Below are 21,129 nucleotides of genomic sequence, written 5' to 3'. Positions count from 1 at the left end.
CTGGAATATTCAGAAAGGGTTGTTTTGCAATCAATCTTGGTATTTCAAATGCTCTCTTTGCTGAGCTAATTAATGGGAGTGAGTATTGCTGTGGAAACTGACTATATGAAGAATTGGAATCACTTATGGATTGAAAGTGATTCTAAAATAGCTTGTTTGGCGTTCAAGTCTCCTTATATAGTCCCTTGGAAACTTAAGAACATAAGGAAAAATTGTCTACTCAAACTATCCTCTATGAATTTCATAATCACACACATCTAATCAAATTGTTGTTTGCAAGGTTTTACAACTCGAGAGTTTACCTCAACTCGTTTTAGCTATGTAAACTTGAATTGTAAACTCGTACGAGTTTACCTAAAATTAAAATTATATAAAATTTATTATATATATAACATATTTAAGCTAATATTTAAACAAAACATAATCAATTAACCACATTTAAATAATAAACTCTAACAATAAAAAACAAAATTTATCAGTACATTTAAACTCTTTTTCATCTTCAGTTGTAACTTTAACTTCAATTGTTTCATTTTCTAATTTAAATACTTGAGCAAGTAATATATTTGAATGAGTTCAAATCAATCAATAATAACAAGCTTCTGAATGCATTCCCTAAAATTCAATGTATGTCATTGTCACGCATTGGCGTAGCTTCTATACATAATAAGCATGGAAAAACCGAGTTATGTTAACCGTAAAGGCAACATTTCAGCACCTTGGGATTGAAAAAATAATTAGATTTTGAACGAAAATGAAACAAAAAAAAAAAACAAAAAAAAAAAATAAAAAAATTTAAAGGTAAATTTGTAAACTCAAACGAGTTTACTCCGAGTTTACACGAGTTTACCGAGTTTAACACGTGTTAATAATATCAAACTTTCCGATTTCATTAAAAATTGAGTTTAGCTCCGAGTTAACATGTTTTTGCCACCTAAAAACGTAAACTCGAACGAGTTTACGTGTTAACACTCGATTTGTGGAACAGTGGTTGTTTGGCTTGAATGTGTTATTTTTGTTCCTATTTTTTTTATAACTCATCACATTGTTTGTCTTGCATGCCTCGTTGGGCATGTGGGAGCGCAGTGTGATAGTACTGCTCATTATATTCTTTCAATCTAGTTGCAAAATATAGTGATAAAGTTCTCTTATCACGTGGTCTGTGCAATGTTATGCACTTTGTCCAATTAGGACTCTATTATCCCTATTTGTCCATTTCCAACATGTACATTAATCATTTATTCATCACCACAAGCAAAACACCAAAACAAAGCATTTCACTTGAATACCATTAATTATTTTCACATCACTAGGTATATATGTATTGTGTTTCTTTCTTCTGTAATGTTACCTAGCTTTCATGCTCTTTCTTTCTTGCTTTGTGATGTGTCCATGTCCATAATGTTAATGGAACCCACGCTTTGTTTGTGTTTTTCATTTTTGGTGAAATATTCTATGGATTTAACATGTATATAATGTGTAGTGGCTGGTCAGGGTATTTTGATATGATGGTTGGATGTATGTGGATTTTGGTTGGTGGTATGTAGATTTGGATGGCTGGTTGTATTTGGCATTCTCAGGTTAGCTAATCGTTCTCAAAGGATAATAATCACAACCATTTTTAGTGTAATCTTAAATTTTGTACCATAAAATTATTGCATTTCTTCCTATAATTTTGACATTCTGACTTGGGAGGGTATCTGCTATCATAACAATTACATAAATTGATCATTCTGGATCGTCAAAGTGTTGTTTGTTGCACGTATTTTATTAATTAACTTATTGATGAATTGATGATGAATCTGACTTTAATTTTAGTAACTTCGAGGTTTGTTTGTGACTCTGTATGTAGCAGATAAATATAGTATCACTTGATTTATATTTTTTTATATATGAGCTGGATAAATATCCCCAAAGTTTAGAAATGTCATTAATTTTATGTGATTTTTTTATTATTGGATTAAAGGTCGATCTCCCGAACTCAATAGTTGTATTGATCTCTCTCATTTGGATGATATCTGATTCTCACTTATTCGGTCACTCGATCTCCTGAACTCGCTCCTAGTCTCACTCACTTGGTAGTGCTATAGCTTGATGTTTAGTTAGTTTTGGAGAAGCAGTGTAGTGGCTATAATTTGATGTTTAGGTAATTTTGTCTTATCATTGATCATCGTACACATGAAGTGCGTGAACATATTGGTAAAAACAAGTTCCAAGTGTACAGTTTTTTGGTAAAAATATGAGGTACTTTTGCTTGAACATGAGGTTATAAGATAGTTTATGTTAAAATATTATGTCCAGATTAGATTGACTAATACAACCATTTAAATATGCATATTTTTAATATAAAAGAAAAAAGGCTAAACTGCACTTTTCGCCCCCTATGTTTCATAATGTTGCAATTTTGGCCCCCTATTAAAAAAATAGCAATTTTGGCCCCTTTCATTCCAAAATTGCTCAGAAGATGCCACGTGTCCCAAAAAAGGGATCATAATCCCAACTTTTTGTAAAGATAAGGGGTCAAAAAACATATCCCCCTTATGTTAGGGGGTCAAAAGAGCATATTTCCCTAAACATAGGGGGTCACTTTTGCCATTTTTTTTAATAGGGGGCCAAAATCGCAACATTTTGAAACTTAGGGGACGAAAAGTGGAGTTTAGCCAAGAAAAAATTAGATCAAGCAGATTTGGTAAAGTAGTAAGAAAATTGAAAAAAAAAATTAACAGGAGATTCCACATTTAAATATGCATATTTGACATCAGTTTCAATGGTACAGACGATGTGAAAACCTATATTTTTGCTTTAATTGATCACATATCAAATATGTGACCAGATGTGGAAAACAACTTATCACATTTGCTCCAAACCCGTTGTGAAAAGTGTTAGTTACCAAAACATTGACCTAAATATTTTGATCAAAGGTACTGAAAAACAAGTAATTAGTAGCATCTAACTTCATGGTTTCTTTTTACTTAATTAATTTAGGAAAGGAAATCTCACGTGACCTAGTCATTTTCTATATTTCTCTCTTAAGGAAACTCAACCCAATCATTTTCCACAACCAAAACTCCCCTTTTGTTACTATAACTTAATCAAAATCATACGAGTTACGTTGAAGCTAGGCTACCCCTGTGGATACGAACTCTTTCTTAAGAAATATTACTACTTGGCGACAAACTAGTACACTTGCTAGTTTTTGTTGATCATTTCTATTTCAAACCCTTGCACAAAGTGCACCGAAAGTGGATAAATATCATGTAGTAAGTAAGTAAGACAGTTTGAAAAGGATAAAGTTGGCTTATTTTTAATGTTTATTGCAACAAGAAATAGGAAAAAAAAATATAATCATAATATAAACAAACTCGACAATTTCAACCATATTTTCTATCCTTTGCATGTAAGAAATATTATATGGTTTTTTCAAAATGTAAAAAAATATTTTCATCCCATTTTGTTTTACTTGTTCTTTAGTATTTTGTTCTTATCTTGGATCTTCATTCTTAAGATTTCACCAATTGCAAAGCGGGAAATAAATTCTAGAAGGCAATCTAAATGATACTATTTTCCACAAATATAAGGTCTATAAAGAAGACAAAGAAGAAGAAGAAAAAACAAATCACTGGATGCTAACACAATAACAAAACGACAGCTTATGGAGTTTTCTTGCTGAATCTCATGGACACGTTTTTCGATCACATCCACATATGCCTCCCAAATAAATAGGAAAATATCTTGTAAAAATACACTTTGGTTTAAAAAGAAATGAGCACATATCTTTTGGACAATCGGAATCTTGATAACATTTAGCTGTAATGAAAAAGGAGAGTAAAAGGATGATGATAAAGGGGATAAAATATTATGCAGTAAGTAACTAAAAAATTGAAAATAAATTGGCTTACCGTCAATATTCATTGAAAGAAAAAATAGAGAAAGAAAGATAATTATAACATAAGTAGTCATGTTTTCTACCATTTGCATGTATGAAATATTATATGGTCTTATCACTTGACAATTTATAAGTCTTATCCTTTTCTTACCCACCTTAACTAGTTTTTAGCGCATATGGATTTGTAAAAAAAAAAAAAAAAAACTTCTAAAGTTAAAGTCATATTAAATGTCTCTTAAATATATTAATTATTTTTTTTTTGAAACAAGTATATTAAATTATTGTGTTTGCCTCTTTAGCACACTTAGCAAAGAGGTCGTCTAAAAAACTTACCAATCTTACGATTCTTTTTTATTTTATCAATTTTTCTAGAGTAAATTACACCCCCCTCCCTTCAAAGATGCTTGAATTACACTCTCCTCCCCTCTTATGTTAAAATATACACTCCATTCCCTTGAAAAGTAAAATTTATACGTCCCTCCCTTATAAGATGCTTGAATTACATCCCCCTCCCTTAATAATTAAATATGGAATACACTTTAATCTATTTTAACATAAATAATAATTTTTATAATATATATTAATTTTGAATCACAATTTAAAAAATATAAATTCGTTTCTTTATAACCTAAATGTCAATGACAATTAAATTTAAATTTTTTGTTATTAATTTTACAGTTTAGAGTATAAAATTCACTTTTAAATAACCATACTTAATCAACTTTAGTAATTTTTCACATATTTTAATTTTATTTTGGGTTGTTTCATATTTTATAATAGGATTTAAAACTATATGTTAATGAAATTGTGAATAAAAAATAGAGAAAGATATGTATTCAAAATTTGATTATATTAAAATGAACCCGCAATGCTATTTTTCTTTAAAGTGTGTTAGATTCTTTTTTTGCTAAATTATTAGAAATAAAAAAAAAATTATTGAGGGACTAAAGCGTAGATTTTAACTTAAGAGGGGAGGGGAATGTAATTCAAGCTTCTCTCAAGGGAGTGAAGTGAAATATTTGTTGGAACAAAATGTGTTTCACAATGAACCTTAATGAGTTTTGATGATAACAAGGTATTAAAAATTGTCAATTGGTTATTGCTAATAATTGTTCAAGTGTACAGGACCAAAAGCAAGTCAAGTAATTTCAATAGGTCTTGGAAGAACAATGGAGAGCAAATGAATTCGAAGCATCTGAAGAAAACTGCGTCTGAAGCTGGAGTGCTTCTGAAGTGATGACGTCATCAGAAGCAGAAGCTCATCAGAAGCAGATGGTCATCAGAAGCAAGGTTTTCATCAGAAGCGAAATCATCACCAGAAGCTTCAATTGATCCGTAAATTTAAACTGGAGATTCAAAGTAGCTGTTTAACATTTCAACCTTGTCTAAGAAGAACGAAGAATTGAAAGGGAGACATCAACGGTCATTTGGAGAAAACTAAGTACTTGTCCTTCGTTAACAGAGTTGACAAAGTACAAGTGTACAACCACTACCTCCACTACTCTGTTTTTGTCCACGCTACAAGACAAGAAAAACAGTCATGCCTGCAGAAATGTTCCTTCAAGATGGGAATGAATTTGAAGCTAATTCTTCAAAGGACTACACCCAAATCAGGCAAAGGATTACTGGTGAATGATCAAAGGAACTCAACGACTCTTTAGACGTGCTAATCATTTCAACGTCTCTTTCACGCCTCTATATAAAGGAGTGAAGACTTGAAGATTGTAGATAGAGATACACAAGTTAAAAAGCGCCAAAACTCTGTCAATTTGATTCTACAAAGCACACTGAATTTCTGCACTGATTTGATACATCTTAGAAATTCAAAAGTCTAGAGTCTTTATTGTATTGTATTGTGAACACCACTGATTGTATATCAAGTGTTCAAGTCAAACTTATTTCTTTGTATTTTTGTTTGATCAGAAGACTCTTGCCTGCGTGCTTGAGCATTAGAAGACTCTTGCTTAGTGCTTGAGCATTGGAAGACTCTTGCGTGTGTGCTTGAGCATTTTTTAGAAGTCTCATACTTAGAGAGTATTGAGCATTTGTAATCTTTGTGATTATAGTGAAATCTCCTTGGAAATGCAAGGGGGACTGGACTACTTCCGTTTTGTGGAAGGAACCAGGATAACTGCTTGTGTCTTGCTTTTCTTTTCTCTGCTTTGATCTTTTCCGCTGCATATCTGATTCTGATCATTTCATCAGAAGCATTCACAAACTGCTTCTGAAGTTTTTTAAGAAAGAAAAAGAAAACACAATTCAACCCCCCCCCCCTCCCTTGTGTTTTTCTCACCTTCAATATTGTCTAATATGTTTTGAATAAGAGGGGAAGGGAGTGTATATTTTAACATAGAGGAGAAGAGAGTGTAATTCAAACATTTTTTAGGAGAGTGGAGTGTAATTTACACATTTTTCTATTATATGATAACCGTTCACAACAGAAAAGGGATAATCACAAAAGGATGAATGTTATTTTTTTGGATTGCATGTTAACTTTAGGGTATTGGAGAGATATAGCTTGTGTATATGTTAGATTTCACATTCATCAAAAGAGCATATAAAGATTATGATTTGGATTGATGTAAAGGAAATTAGTTTTAGCCCGTTTGGTAATTAGTTGATTAATTCAAATCCTAGACTCATAGAATTCTCTCACTAAATCATCTACACTTTGTATATTACCTTGCATTCTTCACCGATCTCTTCATATCAAATCTTAATGAAGCAATTTCAATAGAATGAATCTCTCTCTCCACCAATTGGTAAGTCTCATTCATTCCATTTGTTTAATCATTATTTTAGGATTATGTTCTTATCGTAGTTTCCTACTCTAATCATTGATTTTTAAGGTTTCACCAATTGCAAAGAGAGAAATAAAAGCTATAAACCAATCTAAATAATTTTTTTATCAAATAAAGATTGGTAGACACTCTTAATGTATACACCCTTTGTACCATTCTCGAAAATTTCAGTTAACCAAATATATGGTCTATGTGACTAGTTTATTTAAGTTTTCTTAAGTATAGGAACGCAAAATTTCAATCATTTAACTTGTTCAAAGATCCTTGATCATCAAAACAATACCTAAATATGATCATCAAAATATAAATTTGGTAGAATTAAGAGAACCAAGGGTTCAAATTCATGACACCAAAACAAATGGTTCAGATTCAACACTTCAGAATCAAGGGTTGAGATTTAATACACTATAACCAAGATTTTAGACCAAGACTTGAGATTCAGGTTTAGAACAAGACATCAGATCAAGCAAACAAATACATACATCAGAACATGGTTCACATCAGAACAAGACTCTGAAGTCCACACTTATGAAATCAATGCAACGCCTATATTCCTACCATTTTCTTCAAGATTATGAAGCCCTCATATATATATATATATATATATATATATATATATATATATATATATATATATATATATAAATACTCAACTATTCACATTTTCAACATAAAGAGGATTCATTCGAAACATAATCTACTTTTTCAAAGTATATATGTTCAAGTGTGTTTAGATTCACTTTCATACTCTACTGAATAAGATCACTTTTACTTACAATTCTTTTCAATTTTCTATCAAAACTACTAATCTCCTTTGGGTTGCAAAGAAAGATTAAGTGAGTGTAAGTGATCTAAAGAGGCTCAGATAAAATTGTGTAAGCCTTTTGAGCAATTGAGATTATAGTGTAAAATTCACAATGACTAAAGTTGTAGGTGCGGAAGTTGAGAAGCCTTCTCAAGCATCATAGTGGAAAATCTCATAGCTGTGAGGAAACTCGCATTAGACCAACCATGATAAATTATGTGTGTCACATTTCTCTATCCTTGCTCCTTAATTTTCATTTAAACCATTAAGAAAATATCACACATTAAAACATTTCAATTGAATCAGTCCATAAAATACTTCAAAATTACACCATTGAAAACTCATGCAAGTTGGTTCTACGGAAAAATATTTAAAAGGGTCACAATTTAAACCTCTATTTTTTAAACTAATTTTTTAGTTCAATTGGCATCAAAGAGAAGTACACCTAACCTAAGGGTTCATGCACCTAATAAGTGTCAGAGAAACATTCTTGAAGAAGTATAATGTCAAAAAACAAACTCATTCGAAAAAGAGGACCATCAACTAGACCACCAATCTTTGATGGATCAAACATGCACTTACGGAAAGGAAAGTTTCAATTATTTCTCAAATCTCAAGATACATAAATTTGGTGAGTAACTGATGGAAACTTTGTACCAGTGATAACTCAAGCTAATGCAACCACAATTGAAAATCCAGAAGCCTTGTGGAATAAAATTGAACAATAAAATGTAATCCTAAGATTTTCTTTTTGATTTGATTCTTCCCTCTTGGCTTGATTTCCCAACATCCTCCTAATCATAAGGAATTCTCCACCTGGAATTTCTCCCTCCTCGGCTTCATAATCATCTTCAACGTAACCATCATACTTCTCTTTCTCATTTGGTTCATTCATCTCAATGAACATAGTTCTCATTGTAAAATATTGAGATGCAATATGCCCTTGACCTTGACACTTCAAAACACTTTTGTTAGTATGCACACACTTTGAGATGAATTTGTGTTTTTACTTTTACTGTCATTGTTGCTTCATTCTTGCACCACATTGGCTCTTATCTTTGCAACCTTAATCGCCTTGTAGTATTCATCAACACTTTTGGTTTCTAAGTGAGTCTTTGCAATTTATTGTGTAATTCTCTATTGTAATGGAATGACACAAATATTCTCCTCATGATTCTCTTCATTTCCTCCCAAGTATCAATTTGTGGCTCTCCATACCTCCTTCTATATTTGATAATTTGATCTCACCACACTAAGGCATACTCCTTAAATTCAAGGGATGCAACATGCACTTTTTGAAAGTTAGTGTAAGTGTGAAAGTTAAAAATTTGTTCAATTTTAGTCTCCCACTTCAAATAGGCATCCGAATCACTTTTTCCGATAAAAGTTGGAACTTCTTTTTTTATGCCTCTCATACCTTCCACCCTTTCTCTCCTCTCTCTTCTCCTACGCTACCTATCCTTCTCATCTCCACTATCATCATTAATTTCATTTGACATGTTGCATTTGTTCCATCGTTGCTCTCATTTTAAGAGCCAATGCTACCACACCAATGAAGATGGACCACACATGATTATGAAACTTAGTGAAAAATAAAAACAAGTGTTTAAAATTGGGCCTCAACACTCTACTCACGTGTTAATTACACTCATTTTTTGGCTTCTTCTGTAATGAACCAATCTTGTCTTTTACCACTCAATTTCTCGTTTTCGTTCTTTAGAGAAACCAAATCAATCAATACAAGAAAACAAATTTACTAATAGTAACCAAAAAAGATATGAAGGCTTAGAATGAAAGACAAACACAAAACAATAAAAATATAAAAACAAGTATTAAAGGCAGACAAGGTAAAACAAAGAAACAAAGGAATGAAGGTAAAAAATTAGAGGGTGTGTGTGTGTTTAGAATTGCAAGAACTTAAAAAAAAAAAATATATATATATATGCTTCCTTTTTCACTCTTCTTTCTTTTTCTTCAATGCTTTTTTTCTCTTTTTTTAAGTTTGATTTTTTTTTTTTTTTATGTATGATGATGATATGTTTATTGTTGGGAGAAGACAGTCAGACAGATATATGCTCTCAAGTCTCAAGAAGACATTGACCAAATCTTTTGCTATGAAAAACATGGGTGCAGTGAAGAAAATTCTTAAATGAAAATCGTTAAAGATATCGTTCTAAAATAATGTTGTGGATGTCAAAAGAAGTTTATATCAAAACAGTTTTTGAAATGTTCAACGTGCAAAATACACCACTTGTGCATGTTCCACTACTGGTCATTTGAAACTTAGTAAGATAATATCTACGGAATGACCAAGAAAAAGAAGAAATGGGTTAGTTTCCCTCTTCTTCAGTTGTGGATAGTCTTACGTATGTCATGGTTTGCACGAGACCATAATCGATTATGTTGTAGGGTTTTGAGTAGATTCAAATCGAACCTAGAAAATGAACACTAGAGTGCTATGAAATGGATACTGAGGTATCTAAAAGGAACAGGCAAAAAGTGCTTATGTTTTTGGCAATGGAGATCAAATTCTTGTTGGATATGTAGAAGTTGATATGGCGGGAGATGTAGATTCAAGGAAATCTGCATTTGGATATTTGATTACTTTTACAGGTGGAGTTGTCTCATGGATGTCATGACTACAAAAGTGTGTTGCTTTAAGTACCACAGAAGCATAATACATCTTTTTTTGGTTACATGGATATCTATCTATATAACTGCTGTTTTTCTCATGCCATAAATGGTTTAATATGGTTTAATGCCATAATTTGTTTATTAGATAATTCATTGAAATTTCTCCTATACCTTTTCATCATGGGGAAAGTTGGTTTAATACTCTCTTTGTCGGTCTCTTACCCACTATGTGGTTCATCACTATCTCTTGATCCACCCTAATCTCAATACCTACAAATTTATCTTATAATATAATCTCCTATTTCGGTAGCTGCCACTTCTTTCATCGAAATTTAGTTTGAAGCTATCTTCATGATTTCTTTTTTTTTTTTTTGGTAGATAGACGAAATGGCAAAGCCATTATAAACTCACACACACAAGTGGAGGTACCGGGGTTCTACAGCACAATCACTAACGGTTGTAAGGAGATCCCGTGGATGAAGAAGTTCATGCAAGAGTCAGGCCTGAATCAACAAAGTTATGTTCCCTATTGTGATAGTCAAAGTGCAATTCACCTCAGAAATAACTCGACATACAATCAAGGTCAAACACATAGATGTGAGGTAATGTGATGTGTTAGAGAAAGACTACTGCAAAAAGAGAAAAACACCGATGACAAAGGGACAAATATGATGACAAAAACTCTACCAAATGAAAAGGTTTGTAAAGAATATGAAAGCTATACAGCAACCCCAAACTAATTTGAAGATATTTTCCCTTTGGCTGGAGGGAGAGAATTGTTGGAATCCAACGACAAAAAGTGCACCAAATTAAATGTTAAATTTCTCCTCTAGTATGTGGTGACTAAATTCCAATGTGTTAGAAACAATTTGAAAAGCTTGGCAATTGATAGCCTAAGTAGGAAAATGAGAACCATACACTTAATGCACTTGGTTTCAACAAACCTAATCAAAGTAACGAAGAACAACATAATCTCAGAGTTGAGAGAAAAATTGGAGTTCCTCACAAGAGAGTTACGAGAAAAATAGTGTTTTGAGAAAGAAAAAAAAAATATAATGAAGTAATTTGTAAGAATTGTATCTACAAATTAAGATACATAGTTTGATCTAAGGTAAAAATTTGTATCTCCAGTCATTATTACAGTGGAGTTCAAGAGGGTCCACAAATCCCGTGGTTTTTCCTTATTCACATTGAGAAGATTGAGAAGGTTTTCCATGCTACTAAAATTTTCTTGTGTGATATTTTACGTTCTTGTGTGATATTTTACGTTTTCCGCTTAGTTCCTATTTTTGAGTTCACGGAGAGGGAAATTATGCAGCATTTCCCAACAGAAAATGTTATCTCGTTTACATTTAATATATGTACCTGCGAGTGAAAAGAATGTAATGCTTACAATTCACATATTCGACGATTCAACTTCTAGAATTGCATTAGAGTATAAGAGAGCGAATAATAAATCCATCCATTTATAAACACATATAAATTCTTTTATTAGTGATTCTCATATTTCATATAAATCATTGAGTGACTTTCATATCACTTTTTTCTAATCCTAAGTTCATTTAACCAACTTCTCAAAAAAAGTTCATTTAAACAAAACTTTTCTTGAAACCATGCATAATAGATAGTATGTCTAAGATCTTTTGAGGAAATTCTTGAACCAATGCGCGGAGAGTTTTGGGTGTCTTTTCAAGTTGTCTTTGAAATCCACAAAGACGAGTCCAAATCGCAAACTGAAGCCAGATTCCCATTCAAAGTTATCCAACAACGACCACGCAAAGTATCCCTTTACATTCACGCCATCCCTGCTATGCATAAAGGTCGATAAAAATAATTAATATGTTATAAACCTAGTAAAAATAAAAAACTAGGGGCTTAAATCCGCTTCTGATAAAGCATTACTCACCTGATTGCAGTTTGAAGATAATAAAGATGACGATAAAAGTAATCAATTCTGTCAGTATCTAAAAGGGATTCTTCAAGTGATAATGTTGGATCGTTGAATTCATCACGACCTATGAATTGATTTTGTTAGACTTTTCATTAGCTTTATTAATGTTACGACATTATGCATATAATATCTTAGAAAATAACAAGTAAAATAGAAGTTTTACCATTTTCGGTAATGTAAATTACGGGGTCGTTGTAATGCTTCTTGACGTAAAGCAACAATTGTCGAAATCCTCGTGGATAAATGCATAACCAACTGGAAGCAGACTGCATATAATTATAAATAAAGCTATCATTATACTTTAGAAATAATATTTTGGAGCACAAAAGCTACGAATGAAAAAAATTGATATATAAGCTAGCTTCTAATGAAATGATGAAATACATACCATTGGACCAAGGGGCTTGCCATTATGTTCAACTGTCATAGAAAAAAATTAATAAATCATGCTTAGATATAAATTTCAGAATATGAACTTAATTAACATCTGTAAGCATATAATTAACTTGACAATTACATGTAGCATTAATGAGAGAATCAGTTTGTATGGCTGGTCTGGCATTGCGTGGGTGAGGTGCATCAGCAGCATAAAAGGATGAGTAATAGTTTAGGCCGAGAAAATCGAAGGACCCTTTAAGATTCTTGGATTCTTTTTTGGAGAACCTCGGTAGCCGGTTTCCCACCAAGGATCGCATGCTTTTTGGATAGTTTCCTTTTGTGATTGGATGCATATACCTACAGCAAAATGTAAATATGCAGATGCAATCAAATGGCACATAGATGCATTTGCATTCAGCAAATCATACATAACTATATTTCTTTTAAATTCAAAAGAGTGTGAACCAAAATCAAATGAAGTTCACATAGTTGCATATGTAAATGATGTAGTTGGTCGACAGTCTTCTTACTAAGTGGAATGATAAACAACTAAATCATATCATGATCATATTTTCAAAAATTGTTAGTCTTGAGCTACGAATAGTTAGGTTTAATCTTTACCAGCCAAACATAAAGTCAAGGCCTCGTAGCGCAGCATCAACGTCTGATTTTGCTTGAGAGGCTGGCTCATACCAATGGGAGAGTAAGGTAATCCCTATTTTACCATTTTGAGATGCCTGCATTTTTTAAAATTTTAGTTAGCAACAGCTACAATAAGTTCCATCTTTAAAAATCTTGGTTATTCAAATCTCGTTTATTTGAATTTCAAGACATAAAGATCAAGTTCCGAATTTGAATAACATTTTGGTTTTAAAACAGCGGACCTGATATTTGGTCCGGTACAGTTTTACAGCAGCAGCATGAGCGAGAAGTTGGTAGTGTGCAGCCAAATATGGTTCGGTCCCTGAATCACCACCTGTGCAATTCAGATTTAACCAATCTGAACATCGACCCGGTGCAAACTTTCCATATGCATAAGCATTCATGCTCACACTCCATGGTTCATTCAAAGTAATCCAATGTTTCACCCTATCGCCAAATTCCTTGAAGCAAAGTTCAGCATAGTCCCTAAAATCATCTCTGCAAGATCGTAAATTACATAAGTTAATCAGTTAATTTCATTTACCGTAATCTTTCCCTAAATAATCATACAGAAATAGCTCTAGATGGAAAATTGTTGTCACTCACACAATGCGACGGCTTAAAAAACCGTCATACTCATCCTCTAAGGCTTGAGGAACATCCCAATGGAAAAGGGTAACATATGGTTGCATACCTGCATTATTTATTCTCAATGATTATTTATCATTAACAACAATATAAATATGATTTTAAATTCTAATACAGTGTGAAAAGTGAAAACCAAAATAAATTTTGATGAATTTTACCTTTAGCCAATACTTCGTTGATGAGGTCGTTGTAGTAGTTTATTCCCTCCTGGTTTACACCTCCACTAAACTTTCCTTCTGCAAATAGTTGATAAGAAATTTATGATGGATACTATAAATCACCAATATACAAGGACGAATATTAACAAAAATATGACTTACTTGGTAGCACTCTAGACCAAGAAATTGAAAATCTATAAGCATCCATATTCAAATCCTTCATGATTCCAATATCTTCCTAAAATACATAAAGCAGTCTTTCAGGACTCTAAGTATAAGTTACATTTGCATTTTATATACCTCTGCAAAACTACAATTTGGACCATACCTTGTACCGATGATACGAGTCGTCGGCTACATCTCCATTATGTCTATCTCTAATTTTTTCTGCAAGACATTTCATTGATAAATATGAGGAATTTACATGTTATGTAACTAGGCAATTAAAATAAGCATCGCAACAGCCACAATGCCCACCCACAATTGCATTAACAAACGACCGCAATTTAAAACCATGATCAAATACATAGGGTATGATGAAATGTTTCCCGGCCCAAATGAACAAACATCAATTCTCTACAGCTGGCTTTATTGTGAGATGCACTGTAAAGCCTGATGCAGCGGATCCATTTTTTCCAATCGAAATCAAATTCACTTCAGTCACTATTTTCCCGCATTCACGTAATTGAGTCATCAATGACCGTCCGATGTTGATTGGACGATCCAGAAAAAACAGATTTGATTTTTATACTAAAAATCATAAAATACCTAACTCAAATCAGGATCGTCTGATCTTGATCGAACAGACACCGAAACAGGACTGTGTCACTTTACTAACTGCAGCCGATCAGACTAATCCTACTGGCTTGCAGTGGGTCCATTTTGCAAATAAACATTAAATCAAAACACGTATACTTTTATATATAATTCAAACAAAAGAAAGTTACACATGAGTCGAAGACGAGCTGACAACAAGCTCTGTTGCATAGCTAAACCTTTTTAGATGGTGATACCAATCCAAATAGAACACATGATACTTTATCATATAAAAAAAACACATGATACTTGTTTCAAAGATACAGGACATGATGCAATTTTTTGCCACAAATGAACATAAAAATAGAACACATGACGATATTCATATTTGTTTCAAAAATAAAAAATAAAAAGAACAGTGATTAATAACAACCTGGGTATTTATGAGTAAAGGTATCCCATATACTTGGTCCTTTTCCACCTTCTCTTACTGCACCTTCATACTAAAAATTCAAATAACATGAAAATATAAAATCAGTACACAATTAAATGTCTAATAACTATGAAACACGTACAATCCTTGGATTAGGCGTGTCATGATACCGACACGACATAATTACACTGAATTGTGTGATTTTTTCAAATTATCAACTGTGTCAGCATATAGTGTATGTGTCGTGTCAGATGTCCGTGTCTGTCCTTCATAGTCTAATAACAACGCTTCTACGTTGCATGCATATATGTTGCATAAATTGAAAGATGATTGTTTGTGCATACCTGGAATGCAGAAGAGGCTGTTCCAAAAACAAAGCCTGGTGGGAAACTGGTCCGATTGAAATCAGAAAATTCTTGAAGATGAAGAGGTTTAATAGCATCAATATGAGTAACAACAATGGATAAAAGAGAGAGTAACATAAACACGTTGAAATTAAATGGTGCCATTCTTAATTCTGATTATTATTCAGAAAGTGTAATTCAGTAACTAAATTACTTTCGGTTCGTTTTATAGAAGGATGGAGGACATTTCTTTGACTAAAAGTAATATAAAAAAATTAAAATTATATAGAAAATTATGTCACCTACTTTATATGGAAAATTTTGTCACTTAATCTTGAAACTTATGTCGACATTACCTGCATTTAATATTAGATAAGGATGACATAGGAACTTTCCTTGATGGATTAAATTAAGGAAATACAGTCAAATAAAAATCGGATCAAATTTAATAGTGGATAGAGATGACACATATACATATACTTTAGATCAAATTAATTAAAATCAAATGAGGCAATTTGTTAGTAGATTTTTTAAGAAAATAATCACTTTTTAAAGTATCGATTTTATATTCCTAAAAATAAAAAGTATTGATTGTATCAATTTGTTACTGTTTTTTTTTAAAAAAAATTAGAATAAAAAAAAATTAACGAGAAAATGTTAAATAAGCATCAACATATTGAATTAATTTTGTAACAATTTTTTTTTATAGACAGACTAACTAATTAAAAAAATAAAATTAGTACGGTAAACAAACGCAAATTTAATTCTATTTTTTATAAAATTTTAAAATTATGCAATATAAAAATCATTAGTATTTTAATTTGTAACTAACAAACTCAAAATTTTGTTTCAGAAAACAAATAAAATTAAATGATTAGGAGCCTAAATTTAAAAAATCTCAAGCTCATATTGTTGCTAACATTATGGATAATTTTTGCTTATCTTCGGAATATATAGTTATTGTGTTCAAATTTAGATCTTTCTACTCTAAGTTATCCGCACTGCTGAGAAAAATAGATAAATAGAGTGTACAATTTGAAAAGAAATAAATACAAAAAAATTATAGTGGATCCTATTAACAAGTGAGTTCCACCATCTTTAATTATTTTATATACTTTTTATTAAACTTTTTTTTGTTTTTATCTCTCAAATTATAAGAAATGAAGAGGATAAAAAATGAAAATGATGTTAACTCGATTTCATAACCTCACTCAAGCTATTTCGGCTTTTCAAAAATGGTGCGAGACACTCTCAAAGAACCTTACATATATAGTAAGCTTATATTTTAAAAGTCTTGTTGTTAAGGAGGGTCAAAAAACTATTTTTTAAGGATCCTAACGTAAGAAACTTTTTTCATAAAAAAATAAATAAATATTTTAATTTCCAAACACAAATTTTTATGAAAATGATAGTATTTATTCCCGTGAGCTTAGCTCAGTTGGTAGGGATATTGCATTTTATTTACAGAGACTGGGGTACGAACCGCAAACCCCCCAATTTTTTATAATTAAATTGTGTGAGTTATAGTCCTTAGACTATTTGACGAAAATGATACTGTTTAAACTTTAAAGGTCTTGAAAAGTGTTATGAGAACTGATCAGCGTTTTTCATAATTTTATTGTTTTTCATCGAGAGGATGTTAACATTTTCGACTTTCCCTACTAGTATGGATTTGACTTAGTTTTCTTAAACAGACACATGCTGCTGCAATGTTTTTTCATCGTGTGCTTGCGTGTCACTGAAAGTTACGGGTTTGAAATTCATGTTACTTTTTTTTGGTTAAACAAAACTTTCAATTAATCTAATATATTTATGAGGAAATTATTAAAAGCTGTTAAATTAATAATAAAAATATGTTTCCATAGACCATAGCCCATTCAAACAAAATGTTTCCATGGAAAAATGAAATGAAGAGAAATGTCAATTAAAAACATAGTAATCATTTATTTAATTACATCAAAAAACTAAATAAAATTAAATTTCCGAAGAGTCAAAGGAAAAAGTATTAATTTCTTATCTAAGAACCAAAGGAAAAAGTTGAATAGAGCTTACCAAACCCGTTTTAAGGGTCTTGATCCTTTTAATTTTTTTCAATGAAGATTTTGGCTGGAATATAACATCAATTGGCAATTCCAAATCTAGAAATGCTTTCAAATTATATCTCTCTTAGTCTTTGAGTGATTTTATCTCTCATTTCTATGGAAGGCAATGGTTGTGCGGATAAGTTGGCGAACCATGGTCATCATATAATTGATATGGTTTGGTGGGATAACTTCTTTAGAGATCGTTATGTATTACCTAATTTTTCGCTTTCTATAACCTTTTTTGTTGTCTTTTTATGTTTTTTTTTTGTTTTTTTATGGCCTTAGAAGGTTTTGGTTTGGCTCCCTCTTGTACATATTTTTTCTTTTTTAATAATATATATTATTATGAGCAAGTGACATATGATGAAAGTTCCTTGGGAGTGCAGACTTAGTCGGGGTGTCTACTCTCCTTAATTAATGTCCTCCTTGCTCTTTATTCAACTAGAAAAAAAATTAAAGAACATTCTTAATTCTTAGGAAGCGTGAAGGAGGGAGGGAGAATAGTATCGAGTTGGGGGAGTGATATCTTGGAAATTCATAGAGGTGTAGGACTGTGTGTGGGAAGTTGGTTTGATGAGAGGAAGGTCGAGGTAGAGGGCGATGGGACCAATATGTTATTTTGGTCAGATCAGTTGTTAGAATACGGTGTGTTGCATGACAAGTTTAGACAGTTATTTGACTTATCTGAGAACAATTCAGTGGCAGTGCTTGAGATGTGTTTATTAGGTCTGGGAGTGGGGAAGGATGGTTGGAAATGGAAGCATATGTTGTTGGCGTGGGAGGAAGAGTAGATAGGGGTGTAGTCTTTTGAAGTCTAATATATAATATATTGCAGGATAGTATGTGGAGGATAGGTGGGATTGGAGTCTCGATCGAGACAAAGGGGATTCAAGTTGAGATGCCTATCAGTTGCTCTCTTTTGCGGTGCAGACTGAGTTATGGATTTATTTTACAATGTTTGGAATAAAGCAGCATCCTTGGAGATTTCTTTGCTCATGTGGTTGTTGTTATCAAATTGGATATATTATGCATTATTCATACCAACTGAGCTAAGCTTACGTAGACGCTCCTTCCGTTTGATATATTTCATTATTTTCCTTTAAAAAAAACATTCTTAATTCTTCTTAATTAGTGTACGTTTAGTAATATCAAAGTTATACACGGCTCTGTCCTCTTTGATATATGATGATTGATTCAACAAATGTGGTAAAGGAGGATTACATTATCATTTTTGTAATACTTGTGCAAAAAGAGAAAAAAACAGACACATCATAATGTGATTTTCCATTATCCATGTCATTCATACCTGGAGCTAGTGATGAAATTTTTGTGACTACAGTAGTTTTAAAGGACACCATATTTGACCTTACATGCATGCATAGAAAAATTCGTTCCGGCACGACAACTAATTCGTGCATGTTCATGACACGTAACAATCATAAAATTAACTTCACAACATTCGAACACCATATCATATTGGACACGTCTACTTTGTTACAACGTACGAAGGATGTGATCTTGGAATATGCAGGATTTGTTTTGGCCATTCATGTCAACATTTACCATGTTTAAGGTGTGTTTGGATCGAGAGCTTAGAAGGAGAAGGGAGGGGAGAGCTCACTTTAATATGAAGAGTAATGATATATGGACACCCTTAGATGGCAATACACCCTTTGACACCCACATAAAAATTTGACACGTAGTCACGTGGACCCCGCACAAGCACATTTTCTCTTTTCTCTCCTCTTCTCTCTTCTTAATGCATGGGGTGTACAATGGTGTATGGGAATAAAGGGTGTCTATGTATCATTACTCTAATATGAATGATAAGATAGAGGCATATGAATAAAAATAAGATAGATAGTGAGATTAAAAAATTAATATATATATTTTTCAAGAATAAAAAATTAATTTTCATATTTTTAATTGACAAAAAAACAATAATAAGTGATGAAAAATATCAATTAAATTGTAAAAATAATTCATTGGCAAAAATTAAAATTTTCAAACACAAAATTAGCACTAAATTAAGCAAATTAATAACCAAAAAGAAATATAACGTCAAAAGTAAAATGTCATACACATAAGTAGCAATAAAACAACAACCAACAAAATATTGTAAAAACATTTTTATACATACATAAATTACTCCATCAAGGACTTCACAAATGCAAATCGAGCAAGTATTCTAAGAGTAAATAAAAGGTTGAGTAGGATAGGATTATAAATGAATTTTTTTTTTTAACAGTAAAATTTATTAATAATTAAATCTCTGCAGAAGAAGAACAAAGACTAGCAAAACATAAATTACACAACAAAGGACGCCGCATATATGCGGAACACCCAAAATAAAATTCACACACCTTACACCACAAATACCAATAAAGACACGACTCCATCGACGATTACCATCAACACCAATAAAAAGCAAACCTCCAAACTCAAAGCCAACACCAAAACCCAATATTAAACCCCCACAACTCAACATAAACAAAAAGTTGAGTAAAAACCCCAAAACTCCATTGTGAATGCCCATAGAAACTAAATTCAAACACCTATCGTTCGCTATTCACACCAAACCCTCCAAAAACCCATCATACCCACCAAAACCCCTAGCAAGAGCACCTCGTCTTCCCATCACCACAAATGAGTCCAATTAAACACCTGAAAAGGAGTTGTTACATTCTTCATTCAGATTCCACCACCAATTAATCCAGTTTGTTGGGGAAGACACCAAAACAAGCTTAGAAAACTGACTCGTAATCTCAAATCAAAAGCGATCGGTCCATCTAACACCCGAAACAAATTACTAAGCACCCCCCCCCCCAACCTCCAGACCACCAGAATAAATCAAACAACAAATTAAATCAGGATAAAATAGTCTAATGATATCTTCTTGTCATTTGCATCAATAGCCTCAGATTGTTGATGCGCATGAAATTGTTGAAAACGGAAAATAATTTGTTTTGTTCCCCTTGTCGTATCAATATAACGTGTACCATGTTTTTATGACAGAAAGTAACGTGTACTATGTTATAATCGATTGTGTGATTTGATTTTGTCTAGCCTTTGTGACTTAGAATGAGTGGAGGATAACTTGAGATTGAATATATTTATTTCTTCATTATCATATTTTAACAATGTTAATGTCTTAAATATTTTACATGACTTTTTTATTTAAATGAAGAGTCAAATTAAAAGAAGGGTCTATCTAACATGTGCAATATTGCACATGTTAAATGAACTAAAAAAAACGATTTTTTATTGAAAAACAACAATCATTTATTAAAAAAATATTTAATATAAAATGCACAAATTCTGATACAAGCGCATGTGTAAACTTACTCATGATAGAAAAATCCTTAAAATTACAAAGGATAAATCAAAAATTTATATCTCTTTTATATATACATATAGGTATAAATAGACTTTAATGACGGTGGTTGACAGTTCAAAATAGTTTTGCACCTATAATTAATAAAAACATTTAGAATTGTCACATCATTTAATGTTTTTAATTTACGTGGCAATTCATAGTATTTTGATTGATTATGTGTGCAAAATTGTTTTGTATCATCAACTCATCATCATTAAACTTTAAAATTAAAA

At 31.9% G+C, this 21,129-nt stretch overlaps 1 protein-coding gene and 1 long non-coding RNA gene across 2 annotated transcripts; both read right to left on the bottom strand.

Annotated features, from left to right (window-relative positions):
• Window positions 1-11,529: 11,529 nt before the first annotated feature.
• LOC25492624 (cyanogenic beta-glucosidase) lies at window positions 11,530-15,696 on the bottom strand. Its single transcript, XM_013600793.3, has 13 exons — window positions 15,437-15,696; window positions 15,093-15,162; window positions 14,232-14,290; window positions 14,066-14,141; window positions 13,904-13,981; window positions 13,704-13,791; window positions 13,340-13,595; window positions 13,077-13,192; window positions 12,595-12,812; window positions 12,466-12,497; window positions 12,241-12,343; window positions 12,033-12,141; window positions 11,530-11,931 (listed from the first exon to the last, which is right to left on the bottom strand). The coding sequence occupies exons 1-13, from the start codon at window positions 15,599-15,601 to the stop codon at window positions 11,760-11,762; spliced, it is 1,542 nt and encodes a 513-aa protein (XP_013456247.1). The 5' UTR covers window positions 15,602-15,696; the 3' UTR covers window positions 11,530-11,759.
• Window positions 14,407-15,081, bottom strand: LOC120580215 (uncharacterized). Its single transcript, XR_005645921.1, has 2 exons — window positions 14,672-15,081; window positions 14,407-14,566 (listed from the first exon to the last, which is right to left on the bottom strand). It is a non-coding gene; the product is annotated as an uncharacterized lncRNA (long non-coding RNA).
• Window positions 15,697-21,129: the final 5,433 nt, after the last annotated feature.

Source organism: Medicago truncatula, chromosome 4 (genome assembly GCF_003473485.1).
Source record: "Medicago truncatula cultivar Jemalong A17 chromosome 4, MtrunA17r5.0-ANR, whole genome shotgun sequence".
NCBI classification, from domain to species: domain Eukaryota; kingdom Viridiplantae; phylum Streptophyta; class Magnoliopsida; order Fabales; family Fabaceae; genus Medicago; species Medicago truncatula.
Note: the sequence above shows the minus strand (reverse complement) of the source record. Positions and strands in the feature narration are given on the sequence as shown.

What these genes read in the sequence shown, in the direction of transcription:
- LOC25492624 (XM_013600793.3), bottom strand. Translation starts at nt 15,601, where the DNA reads ATGGCACCATTTAATTTCAACGTGTTTATGTTACTCTCTCTTTTATCC. An exon ending in CAGCCTCTTCTGCATTCCAG is followed by an intron (nt 15,163 to 15,436) that starts GTATGCACAAAC and finishes TTGAATTTTTAG; the next exon opens with TATGAAGGTGCAGTAAGAGA. An exon ending in TTTTTAAGCCGTCGCATTGT is followed by an intron (nt 13,596 to 13,703) that starts GTGAGTGACAAC and finishes ACGATCTTGCAG; the next exon opens with AGATGATTTTAGGGACTATG.